A 22,348-nucleotide genomic window follows, 5' to 3' on the forward strand; every position below is an offset into this window, starting at 1 on the left:
ATTTTAACTCTTGGACAAACACTACACCCTATAGCTTCTTTATATTCACTATAGCACAGAGCCTTCCTGAGTTGAGTCATGGAGTAGGTTCCATTTGTCACGGGAAGTAAAGGTGGGAGATCTCACGATCTTGTTTCTTCTATAAAATGGTCAATTTCACTTGAAAAATACTGGCTGTGCACTAGACATCACAGATTCCCCTAAAGAGTTCACTCCTTCTGGGAGTTTACAGTCTCAGAATCTGTAGAATATATTTCAAGAAAAAGTTTGTAGTAAGTTTTTGGTATACATGCATTTCTGTGCATCAGTATTCTTTAAAATGTCATAAAACGAATGGGACCACACATGAAAAATTTGCTTCCAAATGGAATATTCATTCCTTATGTTAAGTTTTGAAAGTGAATGCCAATGTCCTTCTGCTATCTCTCAGTTTTGCTGGTTATTAGGCTTCAAATCACCGTCATTGGGCAAGCAGTGAACATGCAATCATTATTTCATATTTTTCTTTCTCCTTCTCTATCATCTTTAAATCCACAATATCTCAATCCAACTGATGTCAGTAAATCCAGCCTGTCCCAACTTTTCTCTAAAACTCTTAAAACTATTTGAATGAGGTGTTGAGCAGCTGTCAGTTATGGATTTGAAAATAAAAAAGAGCCTGAAAATTGTATGTCAGTATAAAAAGATTAGGTGAAGCAATTCAGAATGTTTAAGAACTTTAAATCAGGTTAAAAGCAGTTACTATGGCCAGATCTCATGAAACTCCACTTAAGAGTCGCATTAACCTGGCAGTCAAAACTATTTAAAATGAAGAATGTTTTTTTCGCATTTCACTCACTTTCGGCATCAACCAAAAAAAAAAAAGAAAAGATAACAATGTGAATTGGCATACGGCAGTACAGTCATGTAACAGTAACCTCCAAGATTTAGCTTTCTAAGGACAAAGCTAGAGCTATTAATCTGTGCACTAGATGAGCTATATCCCTCTAGGGCCAAACGGGATAATTCTTCAAATGAAGAAAGAAAAATTAAGATATTCTAGAAGCTTTTAGGTATGAAAAGCAAGAGAGAGTAGAGAAAAATGCACAATTTGGAGACCCACAGTAGCTGAGTCCAAGATTCAATACAAATCTACTGAATTTGGCATGAAGTCAACACCCTCACCCAACCCCTCTTCCAATAATGATAAGCATGAGAATTTGGCTTCTTACTTTTTAGTCTAGAGCTATGCTGTCCAACATGGTAGCCACTAGCCATATGGGGCTATTTAAATTTAAGTTAATTAAAATTAAAGAGAATTAAAAATTCAGCTCCTCAGTTACACAAACCACATTTCAAGCACTCAATAGTCACATATGGCTAGTGGCTACACTACTGGATGGCACAGATACAGAATCCTTCCATCATCACAGAAAGGTCTACTGAAAAGCACTGGAGACACATGGCTGGAAAGTGTCAGCGCTCCACTGCTCAACTGAGTTCCATTCTGATCGTTCTACCTATAGGAGGAGACTTGTCAGGTCCTAAAGGTAATGTGCAAAAATTCCACAAGGATTTACCTTTTACGTGGAAGAGTTAAGGAAATGCAGACTACAACTCAGCAGACTGCCATATTGGCCTGAGCTACACTCACACTAGTCAAATGTAAATCAAAATGCTCCCACACATCAATTTAATTCGTGACCCCCTGCTGACTAACATGCACTAAGGAACCATGCCCAGTCCTTCTGGACTTCACGCAGCTTGTTGAAAGCCAGGGTAGCAAACATTCATCTACCTAAAAAAATAGGAGTTGCCGTTAAGCTGACCTAGATTCTTCCTGCCATCCTGAAAGGGCTTCCCGCCCTGCACTAGGATTTCTTTTTGTTCTCTGATGGTGGTTGTTAAAGAAGCACACTTCCAGAAAAACAGCTTCCATCCATCCTGCCTCCATGCTTAAGCCTGCCAAAGCTGTCATTCATTACGTGAAATACAAGGACAACTGTGAGGTTCGTTAATGTGCTTTTTATTCAACATCAACCTCTAGAATCGTAATTAAACCTTCTAAGTCCTACGGACAGACTGAACAGGCTCTCACAGTCCCCTATACAATGAGTGGTAAGGGACAGTGTGGTGTACCAGTGTGCTACAATGAGAACCAGACTCACTGGAGTACTTCCAGTCCAAAAACCTGGAATCGGGAATCAAATAAGTGTTCCAACAGCCTAGCTGTGTGACTGGCTAAGTTACCTAATTTCATTCTTATACAACCTCCTCCCCAGAGTTCATTCACTTTCAAGACAATCCTTACTGCTTCAAGACTCTTCAGCAACTTAGTTAACAGACTTCCAACCCACATCAACCCCGCCTACAACTCCTTCCCCCTTCCACAGCATTAATCTCCAGTCCTCTGATTAGTCCTGACTAGTTCATCACAGTTCCTTATCCTGTCCGCTAAAAACAGACCTCCCTTGGGCTTCCCTGGTGGCACAGTGGTTGGGAGTCCGCCTGCCGATGCAGGGGACACGGGCTCGTGCCCCGGTCTGGGAGGATCCCACATGCCGCGGAGCGGCTGGGCCCGTGAGCCATGGCCGCTGAGCCTGCGCATCCGGGGCCTGTGCTCCGCAACCGGAGAGGCCACAACAGTGAGAGGCCTGCGTACCACAAAAAAATTAAAAAAATTAAAAACAAACCTCCCTTAAGGTTCTACCTCTATGACCCTCTTCAGGATCCCTCATACACTCCTCTCCAGCACCTAACACAATGGCACACATCGGGCATCTCAGTACATGTGTATCAAATAAGTAACTGAATCAATGCCTCATGTAGAATCAGCTATGAACTCTTTACAGATGACTTTCAAATCTGTATCTCTAGCTCTACTCTCAGCCTCTCTCCTAAACTCGAGTATCACATTTCAAATGACCTTCTGAACACTTCTACTATGTTCTAATGGTAGCTCAAGTTTAACATGTCCAAAACCAAGCTCACTGTCTTCCCTTACTAAGCCCACCATGATATTGATTTCTGTTCATTGGAACAGCCCCTCTCCTAAGCCGCTCAAGTTCCAAACCAAAGCCTGCCTTCGTTTCTAGTCTTTATTTTCCCTCAATCCCCATTCTCCAGTCAATTCCACCTCCATTCTTCCTCCACTGCCCTAATTCAAGTTTTCATAAAGTCATACCTGAACTATTATACCCCTAACCGATCTCTCATTTCTAATCTGATCACAAACCATTGCCAGATTCATAGTCCTAGAGCACCAATCTGACATTACTTCCCTGTTCAAAATCCCTTCAATAGTTCCCAATGACATCCAGAATTAAATCTAAATTTGGCTTTCAAAGTTTTTCCACAATCTGGCCCCCAGTTATCTTTTGCTAATCCCATCTCTCACATGCCATTTTAGCTTTCCTACCTGTAAGCCTTTACTCATGTGGTTCTCCTTCAACCTGGAATGTCCTCTCTCCTCACCTCTTTCTGGGTGGAAATCTTCCCTGTGTTTTCGAGACTTCATTTAAATGAAAAGCCTTCTACACTCCAACTCCATGTTAGCTCCCTTCTTTATATCCCTCTGATAGAAAGACAGAGATGACAGTGATCTGAAATCTCAGCTCCTTATCCAGTCCTCTGCTGTGGGCACAGTCACACCTTCGGGGACCCCAAAGACAATATGAGGAAAGGAAAGATGAGGTAGATGAGCATTCCTTGTTACTGCCTATGACTTTGGCCTCAGCACGGATGTGATCTCAGGAACCAGGGCTCATTCTCTCCAGCCTTGTTGTTTTGAACCTGAAGGACTCATTCTGTTTAGATCTGTGGTTTTCAAACCTTTTTTTAAAAGAGTATAACACTTTTTCAAAGGGCCTCCTATAGAGATCCAACGTATAAATGTGGAACTTATCTTGCTGAAATGGTACAGTGCTCTGGGAACTAGCACCAGATAAATGTTATTAAATGAATTTAACTCTCATCAGTTATTCCATTATAAGTAGATTATATATTCATCTTTTTTTTTTTAGTCTATCCTTTTCTTCCTCCTTTAGTTCATGGAAAGTTCAGGCCAAAATCTTGAAGGTGATGACCTCATTTAAAAATATCCTAAGACCTTGAAAAATATTCTATTAAAGCATAATTCTGTATGCACTCACCTTATGAAACAAGGATAAAGGGATGTCATCATGGCTAAATTAATATAAAACTGAAACATCATTTTTGGTTAAAAAAATAAAGGTGAAGAAAAGTTCTGCTACTTCTTTAGCCTGAAATTCTTTTGCACCAGATTCATGCTATTGCATGAATGGAATACAATGCTGGAGGAATAACATTTCAAGAGGAAAAGAAGACTGAACATGGTGGTTATCTAAAGAATCATCAACTTGTTTGCATGCAAATGGCCAGAATAATGAAATAAGCAATGCTGCCAACAGGACCTAGAAGCAATTGTTTTTAACTAGAATGCTTGAAGCATTAGCCACCTAATTCTAGAAGAAACTGACTTACTAATCTTTTCCTTTTCTTGGATAATACCAATCATATATTATATATTAACACACTGACAAAATGTGTATTTCAAAGATATAATTTTTTGTGAACATCGCTATCACATCATTATTTACTTGACAGTAGGTCACACTGATAAAGATATATTTACCAAGATTTATAGTGGAAAGGAAGGGTTTAATTCCTCTGCCTTGAAGATTTCTTAAGAAGTCAATCTCTGAAAAAGCGTCTACCAAGAAAGAGAAGATGGCACATGGCACAAAATCAAGGAAGATATGTCATTCCACTCAAAACCTCAACTAATTGCAATAATCCACACACGATGCCTAAGAAATGCAGGCTGTGTAACCTAAGACAATAGAGAGCTGTATAGCTACAAGGGAAGCATCGATAAAATGCTATGATTCCCCATAATTTAAAGCACCAAACACAGCCTAGGCTGGATGCATGCCTTAGGCAGGGAGAAGAGAAGTCTAAATGGATGGATGTGAATATGAAGGAAACACTTTAGAAATAGGCCATAAAGACAAGTTATGATAGGTCCTCCTCCCCTCCCAATACTGTCAGGTAGTTAAGAGTTATTGAGCAGACATCACTTATGACAGTGAGAAAAAGGCTAGCCACCCCTCCCCTTCAAAAACGCCTCGACAAGGTCAGATTTATCAGTGTCACAAATGCATTTACAAAATATTACAGCAATAAACTCTGGTTAGAGTGGGTTCCACCTCTATATTCACAGGAAAGAACAAACTCCAAACTTCTCCTAAATTAAAAGGTAACATTAGCAAACTCTCTCTCCCTCCGCCTGCATATGAAATCTCTCCCACCTTCCATGGAAGAACAACAGGAAATCTTCTTTCTGTTTAAAACTAGATCAGTTGTAGGCAATTAACTTTATAAGCTTAGTTTTGCCACAGTCTTATTTAGCACCAACTATCCAGTCACACAAATAGTGGAAGCATCTCCACAAAACAGACTGCCCTACCCATCTCATTTTTTTAAAACACAGCAACAAGCCATTTCTCATGTTTGATCCAACAACTGTGATCTATTTTTTGATCCTGAAGCCACAGACTCCACATATATCTTTATTACTGTACAAGGAAAACTGTTACCCTGAGGTTTAAATTTTCCTATGTGTACCATGCCTCTCCTGAGAATATATCCGTTTTAAGACAAGGCTCTCATGAAAACTGAGGGGAAGAGGGGCAGATGACCTCAGAGAGAAGTTTCTTGGTTTGTTGCTTCAACTCTAACGTGCCAGTATGGCCCTAGCAATGACACAAAGTCCAGCCATACCAGGACTGTACAGTGATTAAGTAAATGGAAAGAGGTTCTCTTACTTACTGGTATCTAAATCTCTCCAACGACTACCCAACAACCAAGTATGATCAAACACGCTAGAAGTCAGTCCTTCAGGCTATGAAAACATCAGATAGTGACAGCCCTTCATCCATTAAGAGAGAACAAACAAAGTTTACTAAGAATTACAGTTCTAAAAGCTGATAACTAGACAACCACTAAATTAAATTCATACACAAAGGCCTCGTGCAAATTCTAAACCCCAACTACCAGTATTCATGACAAATGAGAAAAGATAGGCTATATACGTATTGGAAATCAGATTGTGTAACAGGAAAATGGTGAGTGAATAAACGACCTTTGGAGTGATGCATCTTTATACTGCTTTTCAAGACTGAATTATCATCACCATGTTCTCTGTTCACATTTATGCTGATGATTTCATGGGCAGTGGAGACTAATTTCCAATTCATTCATTGCTTTAACAAATGCTTACTGAACACATACTATGTGTAGGGCATTAACTTCATGCTGTTAAGGATACAAAGATGAATAAGCAGTAGTCCCTCCTGCAGAAAGGCTAGGAGACACCTACCTATGGACACATGTCAACATATGATAATGTAAGAAGTGTTAAATATCATGCGATGGCTAGAGAAATTGTAAAAGAAGTTGAAAGGAAAATATTACATTCAGGCTGGAAAGTACATTAAGATTTGAAAAAGAAGCACTGGACTTGGGTCTTATGTACGCACAGGATTGAAACATGCTGATATAGAAGACCAGAGGATGGGGCATTTCTGTTGGTGAAAACAAGTTTGACAAGTACGAAATGCACAGGTATAGAGAGGGAACCTGGGGTAATTTGGAGAAAGATGTTTAACAGGAAGAAAGAAGATAAGTCTGGGAAAGCCCCTAAGGAAGTACAGAAGAGGGGCACAAAGAAAAGGCACCTAACCCACCTGAGAGGTCATGTAAGTTTCCTTGAGAAATTGGGAGCTGGATCTCGAAAGATATGTAGGAATCAGCCATCTAGATAAGCATGCTTCAGGAGGAGGAGGTGACATACAAAAAGGCTGAGAGAGCGTGGCGTATCTACGACACATTTACTTTGGCTAAGTAAAGAACACGGTGGGGCTTCCCTGGTGGCGCAGTGGTTGAGAATCCGCCTGCCGATGCAAGGGACACGGGTTCGTGCCCCGGTCCGGGAAGATCCCACATGCCGCGGAGCGGCTGGGTCCGTGAGCCATGGCCGCTGAGCCTGCGCGTCCGGAGCCTGTGCTCCGCAACGGGAGAGGCCACAACAGTGAGAGGCCCGCGTACCGCCAAAAAAAAAAAAAAAAGACATTATAGGCAGATGTTAACACGGTTTATGGAAAAGTATGAAAACAGAGAACACTACCTATTATTTTTTCAAAGGAAAAATTGGAAAGATACATGAGAAAGGAGTGAAATTGGCTACTACAGGAAGGTGGGTGGGAATGGGCCAGGAAGTACAGGGAAGGGAGTGACACTTCTTTACATAGTTTTGATTTTTGAGCCATGGTAATGATTTACATGTTCGACATATAAACTTAAATCAACAAGGATAGGTAAAACACTAAAACTGAATAGAAACAGAAATTAATGATCCTTAGTATACATCTCACTGATAACACACACACACAAGGCACTAATTTGTGAACTTATGAACACAGTACTCTGACCGTCAACCTTCACTGGATCTATTTTAAAGGCAAAAAAGAATGGCAAAAATCTTGAGCTTCACTTCACAGTTTTGTTGTCTACAGTATTCTCTATGGAGTAATTCCAAATCTATTTTTTGCATTAATTATAAGACACTGATATGGCTGGGAATCAAGGTTCTCACTGTGGGGGAAAAAAGTACAAATAAGGAATGAGAAAAGGGGAGAAAGAACCTTAGTTTTACAATAGAATTGAAGACATCAGTATGAAATCATGATTTAAGTGAATAAGTATAAATTCTAAATGTATTCAGATATATATAAATATAAATAAATTTATTTATATAATAATAAATATACATGTAATCTCCTAGTTCGGTCCACTGAAACAAGTCAACCGCAATGAGCACAACTCTTTGGTATCTAAATACCAGTTGCCCACTGAAAGGGAACCACAGCTTCTTGCAGAAATAGCTGATTCCAGATCTGGAGCAGGGAAAATACAAGGTGAGCTTAGACATCTTCTTGTGACATAAAATAAGAAAGAACTTAAAAATTAACAGAGCTATGTCAAAAGGATACAAGAGCCAGACTGAAGGGGTTCCCTTTAGCCAAATTTGACGGTAAAGAAATATTATCACACTGAAACATTTTTAAATGTATGAGTCCATTGTGATTTTCAAATAAAAAGGAGAGGATGGGGGAAAGGCAAGCTCTTCTTTATTCATGAAGGCCTCTGCCCAATACAGGGGAATGACAATTAGAAAAAGCACAATTTTATAAACACTGGTGTAATATTTGATTCAGACAAGGTTTATCAATGCTGCTAAAGCCACTAGATGAAGTGTTTGAGAACAGGATCTTCAATCTCAAAATATCCCACAAATTACTTATTAATGACAAAGGGACAAAAGTGGAGACATCTGTAAATCCACATCAACCAAGTACTAAACCTACAGTTAGCAAAGGGATCAAACTTGCCACTGCTAAAATTAGGACAAACTGCTATTATGTTGCTCTTGATGCGATGTTAAAAGGTGGCAACATCAGCTGTGCCATGTTCCTGCCTATGATTACAGTCTGAATCAAACTAGGAGGAAACAAGCAAACAAACTGTAGAACGTGGGACATTCCACAAAGCTGTAGATCTGGACTCAACAAAATGTCAACACCATGAAAGACATCCCACACACACACTCCTTAAAAGAACCTTAACAAACAAACAAACAAAAAAAAGTGGAGGGCAAGGGAATGGTTCTAGATTAAAAGAAAAAGAGATATGAAAACCATATCCAATGTGTGATCTCCAGTGGAGTCTAGATCAGGGAAGACAAAGAAACACAGATAGATAAAGAATATTACTGGGAAAATTGGGGAACTTTGAATATGGACTAGACATTAAATAATATTGGTGAATATTAAATTTCTTGAATGTAATGAGGTTGTGGGAGAAGATGTCCCTATTCTCAGGAGTCTGGTGCTGAAATATTCAAGGGTGACGTGTCACTATGCCTGCAACTTGCTTTCACATGGATCAGAAAAAAACAAAAAGACATGTGTGGATACATTGTTTAGAGAGCTAGAGATAAAACAAATGGGCAAAATGCTGACAGTTGATGAATCTAAGTAAGGGGTGTACAAGCATTTGTTATACTTTCAACTTTCCTGCCGTTTTGAGAGTTTTCAAAGTAAAAGTTGAGAAAACCAACTGTATCCCTCAGGAATCAACCCACCCAACTATAACTGCACCAAACACAATGCCTGGTATAAAAGCAGACACTTGATTTAACAATAATTTTTAAATTCTCATTTTCCTTCCAAGTGCCTTATGGGTTAGCTGCAGAAATACAAGTACTTGATTTAAATATAGTATATAAAATATAAGGGGTAAGTAAAATCATAAAGTCCTGTCTGTGTTAAAAGGCCCAGAAACTTGAGATTATAATCACTGTCTATTTCTCCAAGGTGACTGGATAATTCCATTTACTTCCAAAAAACATTCAACTCCGGGTAGGATCTTAATCTTACTGCCACTTTATTCTTCAGTTTCACCTTAGAGACAGTTGAGTACATCCTGAATTAATCCTTTCAGCACAGAATTTTTCAATATTCTCAAACGTGTGAGGGATTTACAAACGTGATTAGCAGTAGTAGTAGTCAGAAACATAAACCCCCATCACTAAACCGTGGCTGTTTTAATGAAAGCCATATAAAATACTTCCTTCTCAAGGACATTCATACATATGATCTTATTTTATTTTTAACACCCTGTAAGGTAGGTTGTTTTTGTTGTTTTTAGCTCTTAAGCAAAGCACTAGGTTTATGCTGTTCTGTAATCTAGACCGGGTATTCTGCTTGCCAAGCTGGCCCAGAGATGGAGAGATTTGCTTCAGGAAAGGGAAACAAACAGCAACTAACATTCATGTGATTACTAACAAAACTAAAAGAAAGGAGACAAGAGGTCTCTTCACAATGACGTGTGCGCACAAGATATGCACAAGGAAATGTGAAGTTCAGTGTCATTTAAGCTAATCTCTATTTGAACCTTTTAAGAGATAAAACCATTTGAGCAGTAATTTAGTACTGAATTAACTTTTTTTTTTCTCCCTATCTTTGAAGTTTTCATTGTTTAAGTAAGGGTTTCTGCAAGAGAAATGAAGCAGGGTTCCTCTTCTATTCAGAAGCTGATTATGTGCAGTAACTTCTGCATGGCTTGGCTTATCCCAGGCTGATAATCAGCAAAGAGCCAAATACATACCACATTTGACATACAACCTTTTTCCCCAAGACCGCCCCCAAATACTCCATGATAATCAAGTGTTCATACCACTGAATTATCGTGCTGCATAACCTTCCAGTAGCAAAAACTGAACTCTGCAGGGGAAGGATGCCAGACGAGGAAAAAAATAAGGGAAGAAACATGGCAGATATTAGTACCAGATAAAGGCTTTGAAAAGATCCTTCAGATAACAAGTTTAGCAGTTAGACTGAGAAACAAAGATTTCATTTATTTTCTTAAGCCAGTAACAATTCACCCTCTATGTAATCAACTAAAATGCGATCTGCCACAATGGGAGAGATGCCTGTGTTTAGTGAGACAGCACTGCTCCCCAAGTCAACGCTATTTAAAGTGTTAGCTAATAAAGACCTGGGTTTTAGTGCACTTCCTTCTGGCTTCCCGGGTAGTACTTCTTAGCAACTGATGCACCGAAAACATGAGCACCAAATGCTCCTCTAAGGTTGCATCTTTTGGAGCATCTTCAGAGGGGCTGATCTCATGTATGCCAAGTCAGCAGCTCCAGACAAGGCTCTCTGACTCTGACCCTTCCAAAGTCTCCAACTCCTCAAGGCTTAACGTTTTGCCCCAAAGTCTTACTTTGCCAGCTTGTAATTTGTGAATTCAGTTACACTATTTTCATGCTATAGTAAATGCCTGTATTCCAACACGTACTACCAAATAGGCACAATACACTTTCAGCATTCTAGGGTTTAAAATTTCATTAAAATAATGGCAATAATATCTATACCTTGTGGCTTACTGGAAAGAAAGACATGCATACACCTGTAAAGCAGAAAAAGGAAATGTCTGTGTGGGCATATATTTTAGATAAGCACGTGTTAGTTAAACTGAAAGATGCAAAGGAAAGATGTTTATTCTCAAGGTGGGCAAGGAGATTCAGCCGTCCTACAATTATAAACCAAAACAGTTAAGAGGAAAACCGATCAGAGAGCAGTTTTATGCAAAGGCAACCAGCTGAAGACTGATCAGGGGAAACCACTTTCTTCCTCGGTTTCACTGGAGAGTCATCAGTCTTCCAGTCTCATCGGGATTGGGCTGAAAAGTAATAAGAAATGAGGGCAATTAGAGAAGGAGTGAGAAAGCAATTGAGGAAGGAACAACCTTAAGACAAAACAATGTGGATTTTGAATCTGGTGCAAGGAGCAAGAATTTGAGATTAGGTTTTCTGCAAGGGCAGTGTCCTGATCCTGTCCAGGAAAGAATTACAGCTGTGGTAGGAGGACTTAAATTCTGACTCAGAGAGCCTGGGATCGGGGGAATTGGCTAGGGAGCTTCTGCTTAGTAAAACATGGTTTGGAGAGGACGTTGAGGCTTCCAGAGAATGTTGTGGGGAAATAATCAGCCCCATTTTATTTCAGTCCAAGGGTGAAAGCTAAGGAGGGGAAAAAAAGACTCCAAATTTCAGGGCCTTGGAGACCGGGATGACAATGGTGTCACGTGCAATAATGGAGACTTTGTAAAAAGTTGAGATCTAAGATGAAAGGTTCAATTTCTGACATGTTAACTTCTAGATTATTCCTAGCCAAGTGGAGATATGGTACAGACAATGGGAGAGATGGGGCCCAGGAGCCCTTTGTTTTTAGGGAGATTCCTCCCCACCCCCTCCAGGGACCTCATAACAATTCCAACTTGACACTGCCGTCTAGTGCTGGATGGCTCAAGAGGATTTAGAATGCCTACCTTACCAAGGAAGACTGCCAAGAGCAAGCCACTTATTCTAGCATTTTTAAAAGTCCATGCCACTAGAATATCAACATCAAACACTGAGTAGCATTTAAATATGAAACAGAGCACTTTCATTTCAAGGCTATTTAACATTTCTGAAATATCTAGATCAAAATGGTGGGTCAAATGACTACGTTCCAGTAAAGCACCTACTAAAAGAAAAACTTTTCCCCACCCCACATTTCTCGTAAGATAATCACCCCATTCAAGACACCTGTCAGTCATAAGAGATTTTTTTTTTTTTCCTTAGTGCTCAGTTTTCTCAAAACCTTACCACCAAGCTCCTCTTTTGAGTAATAATAAAGGCCACACATCACTTCTGCTGTGCATGTATATAAATACCTCCATCTCCCTTTCTTCTAACCCTAGTTCAAGGCCAACTGCTCCAAAGCTTTTGAGAACCAGCACGGGAAGATCTTCAAAGAGAAAGTGCCCATTAACCACAACAGCAGCTGCTGGCTACAGCCTGCAATTTAAATCTCTGAAAAAGAAACTGTGGCTTCTGAAATTTAAACAAGGAGGTGCCACTTGTAATTACAAACATTCCAGTGGGTTCCTTCCCTCATTGATGGTTTCCAAACAAAGGCTTTTTATTCGATTTTGGTGGCGCTCCCCAAACCCTAAATGTAGACATTCCTTTGTGCTTTTCTGGTGCCCTGGCCAGCTCAGAATAGGGGCACAGGAGGCGGGTTTTTCCTTGGCCAGGGCTGCTTGGAACTCTCAAAACCATCTCATGTGTAATTACTTGCTTGGCTAGAAACCAAAAACCCCAATGCTTCAGATTTATAGTCCACGTTAGATACATTTGAGAAGGAACTTCTTAAAAGACAGACACACACACACACACACACACACACACACACACAAAACCTCACATTTCACGAACCCTGGAAAATGGAACCAACCTATTTTCCGAGAAACCAAAGAAGTTCCGAAATTAACACTGAAGCATTCTAACATTTCTAGCTGAAATTAAAAATTCACACTTTAAATTAATGGGGCAAATACTGAAAAGTAAAAAAGAGTAACAGTTTCTCTTCCTACCACCCCGCACCCCCATCCTACAAAAATAAGGCCCCAAAACTTACAGCTCCGTATGGGTTTCCCACACCAAAGGCATTTTCTGATCACTTCAGTTACAGAATACAGGCTGAAATTAATACTTAGCCAATTAGAAATGGGAAAAGACATCTTTTTCTTTGAAGCCATATATTTACAAAACGCAAAGGCACTCATACCACGGAGACATTTAGAGGAAAATATTCCGAATGAGGGTACCTCACAGCCATCAAACTAAACTAGCCTTTCCTACAGAAGTCCTCCTATGGAGCGTATTCATTATGAGCACATCCAGAAATGGCCAATCTCACCAAGGGTGTTTTCCACAGCTCGCCACTGAGGAATTAGCTACAATTACTGCATATTTACACAACCATATTTACACAATAAAACTCATCTTATCCGTTCCAAACAAAACCTTGCTCAAAATAAACCAAACCACAGGAAAAGGTCTCCTCAGTGCAGGCAGTAATCATGCTCCGGCTTTTCTATCTCCCGCCTCAGCTTCTACCCATTGTAACAAGCCTTCACGCTACCTTCCTGGGTAAAGCAAGAGTAGGATAAAAATCTGTATACCAGTGGATAAAATGTACATGCAGCTAATGATACTGTGATTATGGGCGTAGAGGAAGAGCTGTATCTTACAGAAATTCATTCTAAAGTAATTTATGGAAGAAATGATAGGATGTCCAGGATTTGTTTAAAATAATCTGGGAAGGGGAGAAGGTGTACAGAAGGTAATGGACCATGGGTGGATAAGTACCAAACCTGATGATCTGCAAAGAGGGTTAATTATGGCATTCTCTCTACATTTGTGTATAATTGAAATTTTCCATAATAAAGTGAAAAAATAAAGAAAATATGATCGATGTTAAAAAAAAAGGGTCATCTTGCAACAATAAAATAATTTTTTCTTTAAGAAAAAAAATTATTCTGAGCTTTCTCCCAGCCTTAACGGAAAGGGACAAGTACCTGGTAAGAAAATCAAGATGTGTTTTTGTTCTTGACTTAAGGACCCTTCCTTTTTTCTTTAGTTATGTGGAACCAGTTCTCCTGTTAATAGGACTCCTTGAAATGACAAAACGAAAGGTTAAAAGTCTAAAGCTGAGGCTTCTGTGCTTCTGTGAAGCCTAGTTTTCACGCATCTGACTTAAACGACCGGGACACACATCCAGAGCTCTCCTCTACTCAGGTGCTTTGGACAACAACATTAAACGACCGGGACACACATCCAGAGCTCTCCTCTACTCAGGTGCTTTGGACAACAACATTAAACGACCGGGACACACATCCAGAGCTCTCCTCTACTCAGGTGCTTTGGACAACAACATTCACGTGTGGCTGCCACATGACGTCCAGAGGTTTCAGAATGATTTGTCAACACTAAAGACAACCTTAACAAAAACCGGTCCTTTCTTCCCAGAGGTCACACCTCTGATCCATCGGTTTATTACGTAGAGCAATAATTACTCTTGCTGCCTTCAGAATACAAACTCTTCCTACCCAAGATACCATCTACCCACGATGCATATCCCTTACTGGGCATCCCTGCTGGGAGGTGGAAGAGAAGCTTCACTGGCTGGCTCTCCGGAGACCAGCTCCCTATCCTGGAAGCACAGCTAACTCAGCCTCAGTTCAGCGGTAAGCACGGTCCCTCCCTCTCTGGGCTGTGGCTGCCTCACTGCAAAATAATGAGACGTTGCCACATGATTTCTAATATCCTTCCCCTTTCAAAAATTCCATGATTATAAGAATCTCTAGTTCCTCAACAGGTGATATTAAGAAAAAGAACTTTGCATTAAAATGTTATATTTTCTATTAAATAATTTTAAATGTGACTATGAACACTGGCTGAGCTTCTGTATACGTCCATATATATACATATATGCATGTGGATACATACATATTTGTGTGAGTACACAAACACACACACACACACACACACAGGCTGATACCATTAGGTGCGTATATGGGACTAATTGCTTGCAACTAGAAGCAGCAAATTTTCAATTCTGCAACAGATGTCGCTGTGTGATTTCTCCTTTCTATGCTGGATTTTCAGTTGAAAATGCCCAGCATGATGGTCAGTACTATTCTTCCCAAGAAAGAGATACAACATTTGAATCCTTTGGATTTATTTTTTATAAAATTTCTTTATATACTGGTAAATTTCCATTCAAATCATAACATTGATTAGTTTGGTGCAATTTAAGAGATCCCCCTGCATAAAAATGGGCCTTCCGTTAAACACACAGGCACACACAAAACCATTTTTAAAATGTAAATTCTAAGTGGCCAATTAAGCATTAATATGTCACATACAGAAACTGAGAGATTGAGTTTATATTCACAGCAATATTATCAAGTTTTTAAAGCCTGAAAATCACTTAGCAATATAGGCCAAGGAATAATAAAAATTCACTTATGTATAATAAGGCCAAAATGTACCAGGTGTGGGCAAAAGTCACTGAAAACTCCAAGAGCACCATTCATGATCATGAAAATTTTGGATTTTAGTTTTCACAGCATTTCTTTAAAAATAAATAGTAAGGCTAATATTATAATTGCAAGACCTCTTACCCATCTGACATTCACTGTCAACCACTTCCTGACACATGTCACAGAAAAGTGACATCTCTTTCCATTCAACCGATATGTCCGCCGAAGACCATCCATCTCAACAGGTAGCTACTAGCACTTTCTTCCGCTGTAATTCAGAGCTGGGAGAAAGGATTTCAAAATCTCCTTTTTAGACCCAGGAACCCATTACCTTCTGGGGTTTTAGAGGGAGCCGAGCAAGCTGAGCAGAGCAGGCAGGGAGTCCAGGGAGTCGAGGGCAAAGTCAGATAAGAATATGAAGTCAGGAAAAAAGAGAGGAAGCGCCAGTGTCCTGCCTTGGCTTCTTCCCTGTCCCACTCGCCTTTACCAGGAGGGCCATTGGGAAAACTGGATAAAGCATGTACAACATCCATATGAATAAAGCTCTTTGTTCCGGAGAACTGCCTGCTCTTTTATTCCCCCCTTTTTTCGTATTTGTTCATTTCAAAAGATTGCTCAATGGGTCCCTTGTTCCTCCAAAATGTCCCAGGCAAATAATGCAAGCTTGTCTCGTCACACAAGTCACTAAATGAAGCCTTGTGCGTCTCCAGTGACACACTGTAAATATAAAGTGGCATTAAATGAGGGATATTTTATCAAAGCTATCACAGACAAGTGCAAGTCCCTCCCGCAGCTATTGGATTTGATGCAGGGAAAGGCGACAATAGCAGGGCGGCACTTTTGTAAAGTCCCTCTCCCCAGTACACAAGCCCCAACAGGCCACGACAAGCAAAAACTCAGTTCCTGGGCTTCCCAGCACCACCACACATCCCCACCCATTTGCCATCCTCTCTACTGCTGAAAATGTAAGAGGAGGGTGATCAACCACGGGTTCACTGGGGGTCAGAAACAACATCATGCAAGCATCCCAAACTAAACGGGCGTGATTTACACTGAGGAGTGAGCTTTGACAAGCCCATTTTAGCTGCATTTCATTAACATCCATTTCATCCAAACACCACAGGAGGGATGAGAGATTTTCTCCAGAGGATAAATGGATTCAGTTACAGGGGAAGACAGAACCTGGACCCACTGCACAATGGCCCTTGATGGCTATTCCAGCAAGGCTGTAAATGAAACAAGCCTTATGAAGTTAAAAGGCAACGCCAACAGGTTTCTTTAATCCTGGGAGTAGGAACTGGAGGTCTCTGAGAAAGCTTAAACTAAGAGGAGTAAAGAAGAGAAGTCCCCTGGTCCCCACCTGAAATCTACTCTCCGGGACTAGGACCTGGGGGCTAGGCCAAGACCCCTTCTCAAACTCAGCACCAAAAAACGCATTAAAAGAAAAAAAGAAAGATTTAAAGAAAGGCGCCTCACCCCCTCACTACAAATCAAACCCAATTACTTTCTAATTTGAACACAATCTGATAACAGCGTACAAACAGGGATGTACACAGGAGCAGGAAGCTGCTTCCATGGCAACTGGCAACAGAATTTTCTTGTAGCTTTGACATGCACGGTTGAGTTCCAGACCGCTCCTTTCTAAGTCAGCATATAGCCCTCGCTGGGAAGGCAACTTCTTACCGCGAGATAGTTACAAATACAGTACTGTTGCTACTACCCGGAGCCTTCAATGAGCAGGCTGGACAGAGGAGGTATAATCTGATGCTGTTCTGCTGGCAAGCGGCATTGCACGGCTCCCATTTTTAGTCCAAAGACAATATCCCGACCAGCGCTTGTCCCCTCCCCACCTTTTTTTTTTTTTTTTTTTGCAGCCAATACAAGTGTATTGTTGCCTCTGTTATGCGCCAGTTACCGAGCCTGTAACGCTCACGTTTAACCGACACTGGCGCTTTTTACAATGCAGCAGAACCAGGGATCTCTTTCAGGAACATTTCATTGAACCCATCGAGTCAGAGACATCACCCGAAATGAAGTTGTAACCACACCGGCATCGGCTGAACCCAATTATCTCGTAACTCATAAATTAAGAATTCACAGTGCAAAAACACATAAACAACATCCGGAGGCAGTGGCATGGAAGAAAAAATCCTCAGCTCTGGAACTGAAGCTGCCGCCAGATTCCCACCTCTATGGATCCCCGATAGGTTCCTCAAGTCGAGCTCCCTTGCAAGCCTGTCTTGAGGAGTGAGGGGAAAGCAACCACCCCGGCATCCCCCCAAATCCAAAGCTAGCACCCCCAGATCTCCCCATTTCCTACAGCGTGTCTCCTGCGGTGTTTATGTAACTGTGTGTCCTCTAGCGTGTAAACAAAAGGCACAGCCCAAGCGGAGAGGCACCCCGGGAGCGGCACGGTGGCCCCGGCGCTGCACCCGCCCGGGTCGGGGGCTCCGCAGGTGGGGGCTGAGCTCTCGGTGTCCTCCGCCACTTGTTGCTCGCGGGTCCTGCGGCTTCCGAGCTGCGAGGAGGGGCTTTGCAGGCGCCGAGCCCTGCTGCATCCCCTCCTGCACCTCCCCGCCCCCCGCGGCCCTGCGCCTTGGAGTCCCGGCTCCCTGCTCCCAGCCCGCAGCAGGCGGCCAGGGGCGCTGGGACGCCGCGCGGCCAGCAAGCGCGGCGGTGGTGGGAAGGGGAGGCAGGGTGCAGCACGGCCAGGCTCTCCGCTGGGGAAGAGCTCCAGCTCCCTTTTGTTAGCAAAAGCAAACACTGCCCTCTTCTTTCCCGACCGCGCCAACGCGCCCGGCACACGGTCAGCCAAACAGCGTGCTCCAGCCGAGTGCTCCGCATCTTCAGGGAAGGAGCAGGGCGCGCAGAGCCGCCCCTGGGCAAATTCCCAAGACAGCTCTGCACGCAGGGGACGCCCGGAGGCCCGGAGGGTGCCCGCCTGGCCGCAGAGGCCGCGAACGCTCCCTCCACCACCCCCGAGCTGCCGAAAATGACAGGCAGCCTGGAAATCCGGGGTCCCCACTCGCGGCGGAGGACGCTGTGGGTCAGGCGGGCTACGGGTTCCCGGCTTCTTCCCGCAGAGGCGGCGACAACAACCGCCCCCCCGTGGGGCCGGGCCCGGGGAACTTTCCCTGCCTGGAGCCCGGCCAAGGAGACCCGCAGCCGGGCGGAGGGGGCGGTGGGGGCGGAGGGGCCGCGATCCGGCTGGAAGGAGACACGAGGGGCGAGCTGTTCGTGGACAGGGGAGAAAGGCAGAGCGCGGGGAAAGCAGGAGCGATCAGACAAATCTGGAGATGTCCTGTGGACCAGTGAGGAATCGCGCTGGAGGGGGCCGCTAGTCAGCCATGGGGAGGTTTCGGGGATGGGGAATGGGGGGCCTGCTGGAGAGGTGGGGGCGAATGGGCAGCCCGGGGAAGCGGGAGGACCTGCAAGTTACGGGGACAACAGCGAGTTAGGGAGGGTCCGGAAGGTGTGGGGGGGGTGCTTGCGATCCACCCCCTTCCCCTATATTCTCTAGCCCCCGGGCCCCACATTCTCACTCCACTCCGCGCCCCGCGCCAAGCCGGGGAGAAAAGGTGTGGGTGCAGCCATCCCTACGAGCTCTAATTCACAGCGAGCTGGGCAAGGGAAAGGAGATTTACCGATCCCCTCAACCCCTTCCATTCTCAGCCCTGAGTTTCCTCTCCACACTCCCTCGATTTGGATTTAGGAAGTGGGGGAAGGTTGTCATGGAAACGTTTCCCCCCTCCATGGCTACGGCCACTGGGGTGCCTTAGGAGATTTCGGGGGCCAACCGGCCGGTGCCCACACCTACCTGTGGGGATCAGTGCCGCGGCAGAGAGGAGCAACAGCAGAAGCCGGAGTCTGAGACCGGGAGGCGCCGCCGCCACCGCCGCCGCCGCACACTGGGGTCCGCTCGGCAGCACAGCACTCGCCATGTCGGGCACCTGCCTCAGACTGGCGGCGGTGGCTTCCTCCCGAGCCCAAGCGGACAACTAATGAGATGCTAATGACATGCGCTGGAGGAGGAGTCCAGACCGACCAATCACATCGCCGCGAGCCGAACCCGGCTCTCGGAGGACTCACCCCCTCCCCCACCCCGCCCCCTGGCGCTGGCTTCGGCGGCGCGCCCGCGCCACCTAGGGGCGGGGCCAGGGGGAGGGGCGTATGCAAATATGTTTATGTTAAAATTCGTTTTCGGTTCCCCGGGATCAAGGAAAAAGTGTTCTCCCGGGCCCCTGGCGCACAGGGGCTCCGGCTCCGGGGGTGGGTCTAGCTTCCCGTACACCTTTATTAGGAATGTTTATAGCAATCGCTACATCAACCAGACGACGAGAATCTCCCTAGGAGGCTCCCCTGCCCGGTACGCCGAGTGCAACTGGCCTGGAAACAAAACGTTGCAAATTTCCGTCACGCACCTTGCACCGTAGGAATAGATCTTTGCGAAACGGGGGTTGTTCGGGAGTAGAGAGTGAGAAGGCAGGTCCCCGGATTGACAAAACAATCTGGGAGAAGTGCATGCGTGCTTTGCAGGTCCGGCGGAGCGGGAGAGCCCGCTCAACAACCTAGCGGTAGACTTGGGCATAGTTGGGAGAAAGGAGCCGGAATCGGGATCTGGGATTTTCGAGTCTGTGTTTGCGGTAGATTCTCGGGAAAGGTAGATCGAGGAGGGTTGGCTCAGGCTCCCCAGCTTGCTGAAGGTCTCCTTCCTGGTTTTAATGTATATGTGATATATGTGTATTTAATATACATGATGCACATGTATTATTAGATAATTACGATTACACACACTCAACAAAAAATCTTTTCTGTGAAGGCTTCGGGGTGGAGGGCGGAGACGGGGTGTGAAGAGAAGGTCTGCCATCTTCCTCCTTCAGGGCTCAAACCCACTCCCCCTGCCGCCCCTTTGCCCCTCGTCCCGCCTAAGGCGGCTGGGGACCAACAGGTGCTCTGAGCTTCCCGCCTCTCTGGGAGAGGCTTTCCAGGCTGAAGCGACTCGCTTCTCGGACTCGCTCTCCCTCCCCGAAATTGCCTTTGCTTTCTTCTGAGCCAGGCAGCCGGCTCTCTTGTTTGTCTGCTTTTTAATTACTTATTTTCTTCCCCTCTAGAAGAACGTGTGCGCTCTGACCCTCTGTTGCTCAAGCATCAAATTGAAGGACGAGCCATATTAAGTGTAAAGGTTTATAATAATTTAAGTATTCATAGAATGCAGAACAATAAGATGTAGGAAATACAATTTGCATAATAAATATCAATATCACAACAGCTAAAACAAACCATGACAAATTATCTGTGGCTAAATGACCAAGAGATTACTGAATGTAAATTGCTAAGTCTGAGCTATAGTCTAGAGAAGCCCTCTGTCCTCATCTTGCTAAAAAAGAAATAAATAAATGTTACATACCAGAAAGGAAGTCAAGATCTGCCAACCCACCAAATTAGTTACACTTAAAAACAGCCTCCTATTATCCATTATGCATAAACTAATTTCAAGACTACCCTGTCTTCACAGGCCTGGATATTCTGCACTGTAATTACAGGCCCTAATACATGAACTGCAGGCAGTCCTCCAGAAGTCTGGAAAGCTCCAGCAGGCAAACAGCACTACATGAGGCAGGAAACCATAACCACATGGTCACCGGGATAATGTCCAGTCCGCAAAGTCTTACCTATTCTTAGCACCTCCAGAAGTAAAGCTACCTTGATCAGACCAAATGCAAAGCAGAGTGCCTCCACAATCAGGATAAAAAAAATTGAGGCCATATGTATGCTGAAAGATGTATAAACTATAAAGTAAGTTCCTATATCCCAGTCAATCTAGCACCCTAGCGTAAATTTATACTTGCTATTATTATTATTATTACTACTTTTGCATCTATTGAGTTCTTATTAAGTATTTTACATGTGTAATCTCATTTAATCCTTGGAACAATCCTCATGGCACACAGTATTCTCTCCCATCTTGTATTTTTTAAACACAGAAAGATTAAGCAATTGCCCTAAGGTCAAGGTTTGTAAGGTGCAAAGCTTATGCAATTAACCACTATGCTATACTGGGCCTCAATAAATATTTGTTAAGTAAATGAATAAATTTCACATTACAGTGCATGAATAATAAGCATAAGCTACATTTTAACATAAGGTGAAAATATACCAGCCACTCAGAAGCATTTTTTTAAATAACAGGATTGCATTATACTCCTAAGGAAAAGCGTTCCTCATGAGGCTGTAGCTCCAAGAGAATCTAGTCAGGCCCCAGTCCTCCCACACTAGGAACACAGTATGGGGACATTGGAAGATGTGGAGTGTTTTCATCTCCCTTCATTCTCTTGGCACATCAAATGAACACCTACGCAGATTTCCAGTTGGCAAAGAACAACATGGGACATTTCTGTAGGAAATGCTAATGCTGTATGACTTACCTCCCCAGAAGAATGCAGATAGCTTTAGAAATTTCCACCAGAAAATGCCACCCCTGCCAGACATTTAAGGAACTTGCACATCCAATTTCCCAGGTCATGGGACATCTTTAGCACTACGTCTTCATGGAAACAACCAGAGCTGAAAATTTAGGATGAAGCTGTTGCTACCCTATCCACTAGCCACACTCCCCTGCCACCCTCAGCTCTTTCACACTGAAGATCCTGCCAAATGACTTAACATATGGAACATGTGAAGAACGTATCAAATTCCTGCATCTGCTAGATACAAGTTATGACTACTCTGGCTTTCTCATAGTAAAGCTCGTCATTTTCTGCTTCGTGGACTAGAACTCCTCCCCAAGTATGAGTTCCAACATTTTTTCCCCTTGCTACATGAATTTAACCAATTTTGAAAACCAGATGGTGTTTTT

The 22,348-nt window shown here is 43.2% G+C and overlaps 1 protein-coding gene across 2 annotated transcripts in view; it reads right to left on the reverse strand.

The window, feature by feature from the left end:
• CADM1 (cell adhesion molecule 1) overlaps positions 1-20,608 on the reverse strand; it is a 335,513-nt gene extending 314,905 nt beyond the window's left edge. For both annotated transcript variants that reach the window (XM_022559117.3, XM_022559115.3), the window contains exon 1: positions 19,310-20,608. In XM_022559117.3, coding sequence (XP_022414825.1) covers positions 19,310-19,433 — 124 coding nt within the window. In that variant the 5' untranslated portion in view covers positions 19,434-20,608. The remainder of the gene's footprint in view (positions 1-19,309) is intronic.
• Between the last annotated feature and the right edge of the window lie 1,740 nt (positions 20,609-22,348).

Source organism: Delphinapterus leucas, chromosome 7 (genome assembly GCF_059928025.1).
Source record: "Delphinapterus leucas isolate spDelLeu-1000000601 "Yukka" chromosome 7, BTC_Dleu_Yukka2, whole genome shotgun sequence".
In the NCBI taxonomy this organism is placed as follows: Eukaryota; Metazoa; Chordata; class Mammalia; order Artiodactyla; family Monodontidae; genus Delphinapterus; species Delphinapterus leucas.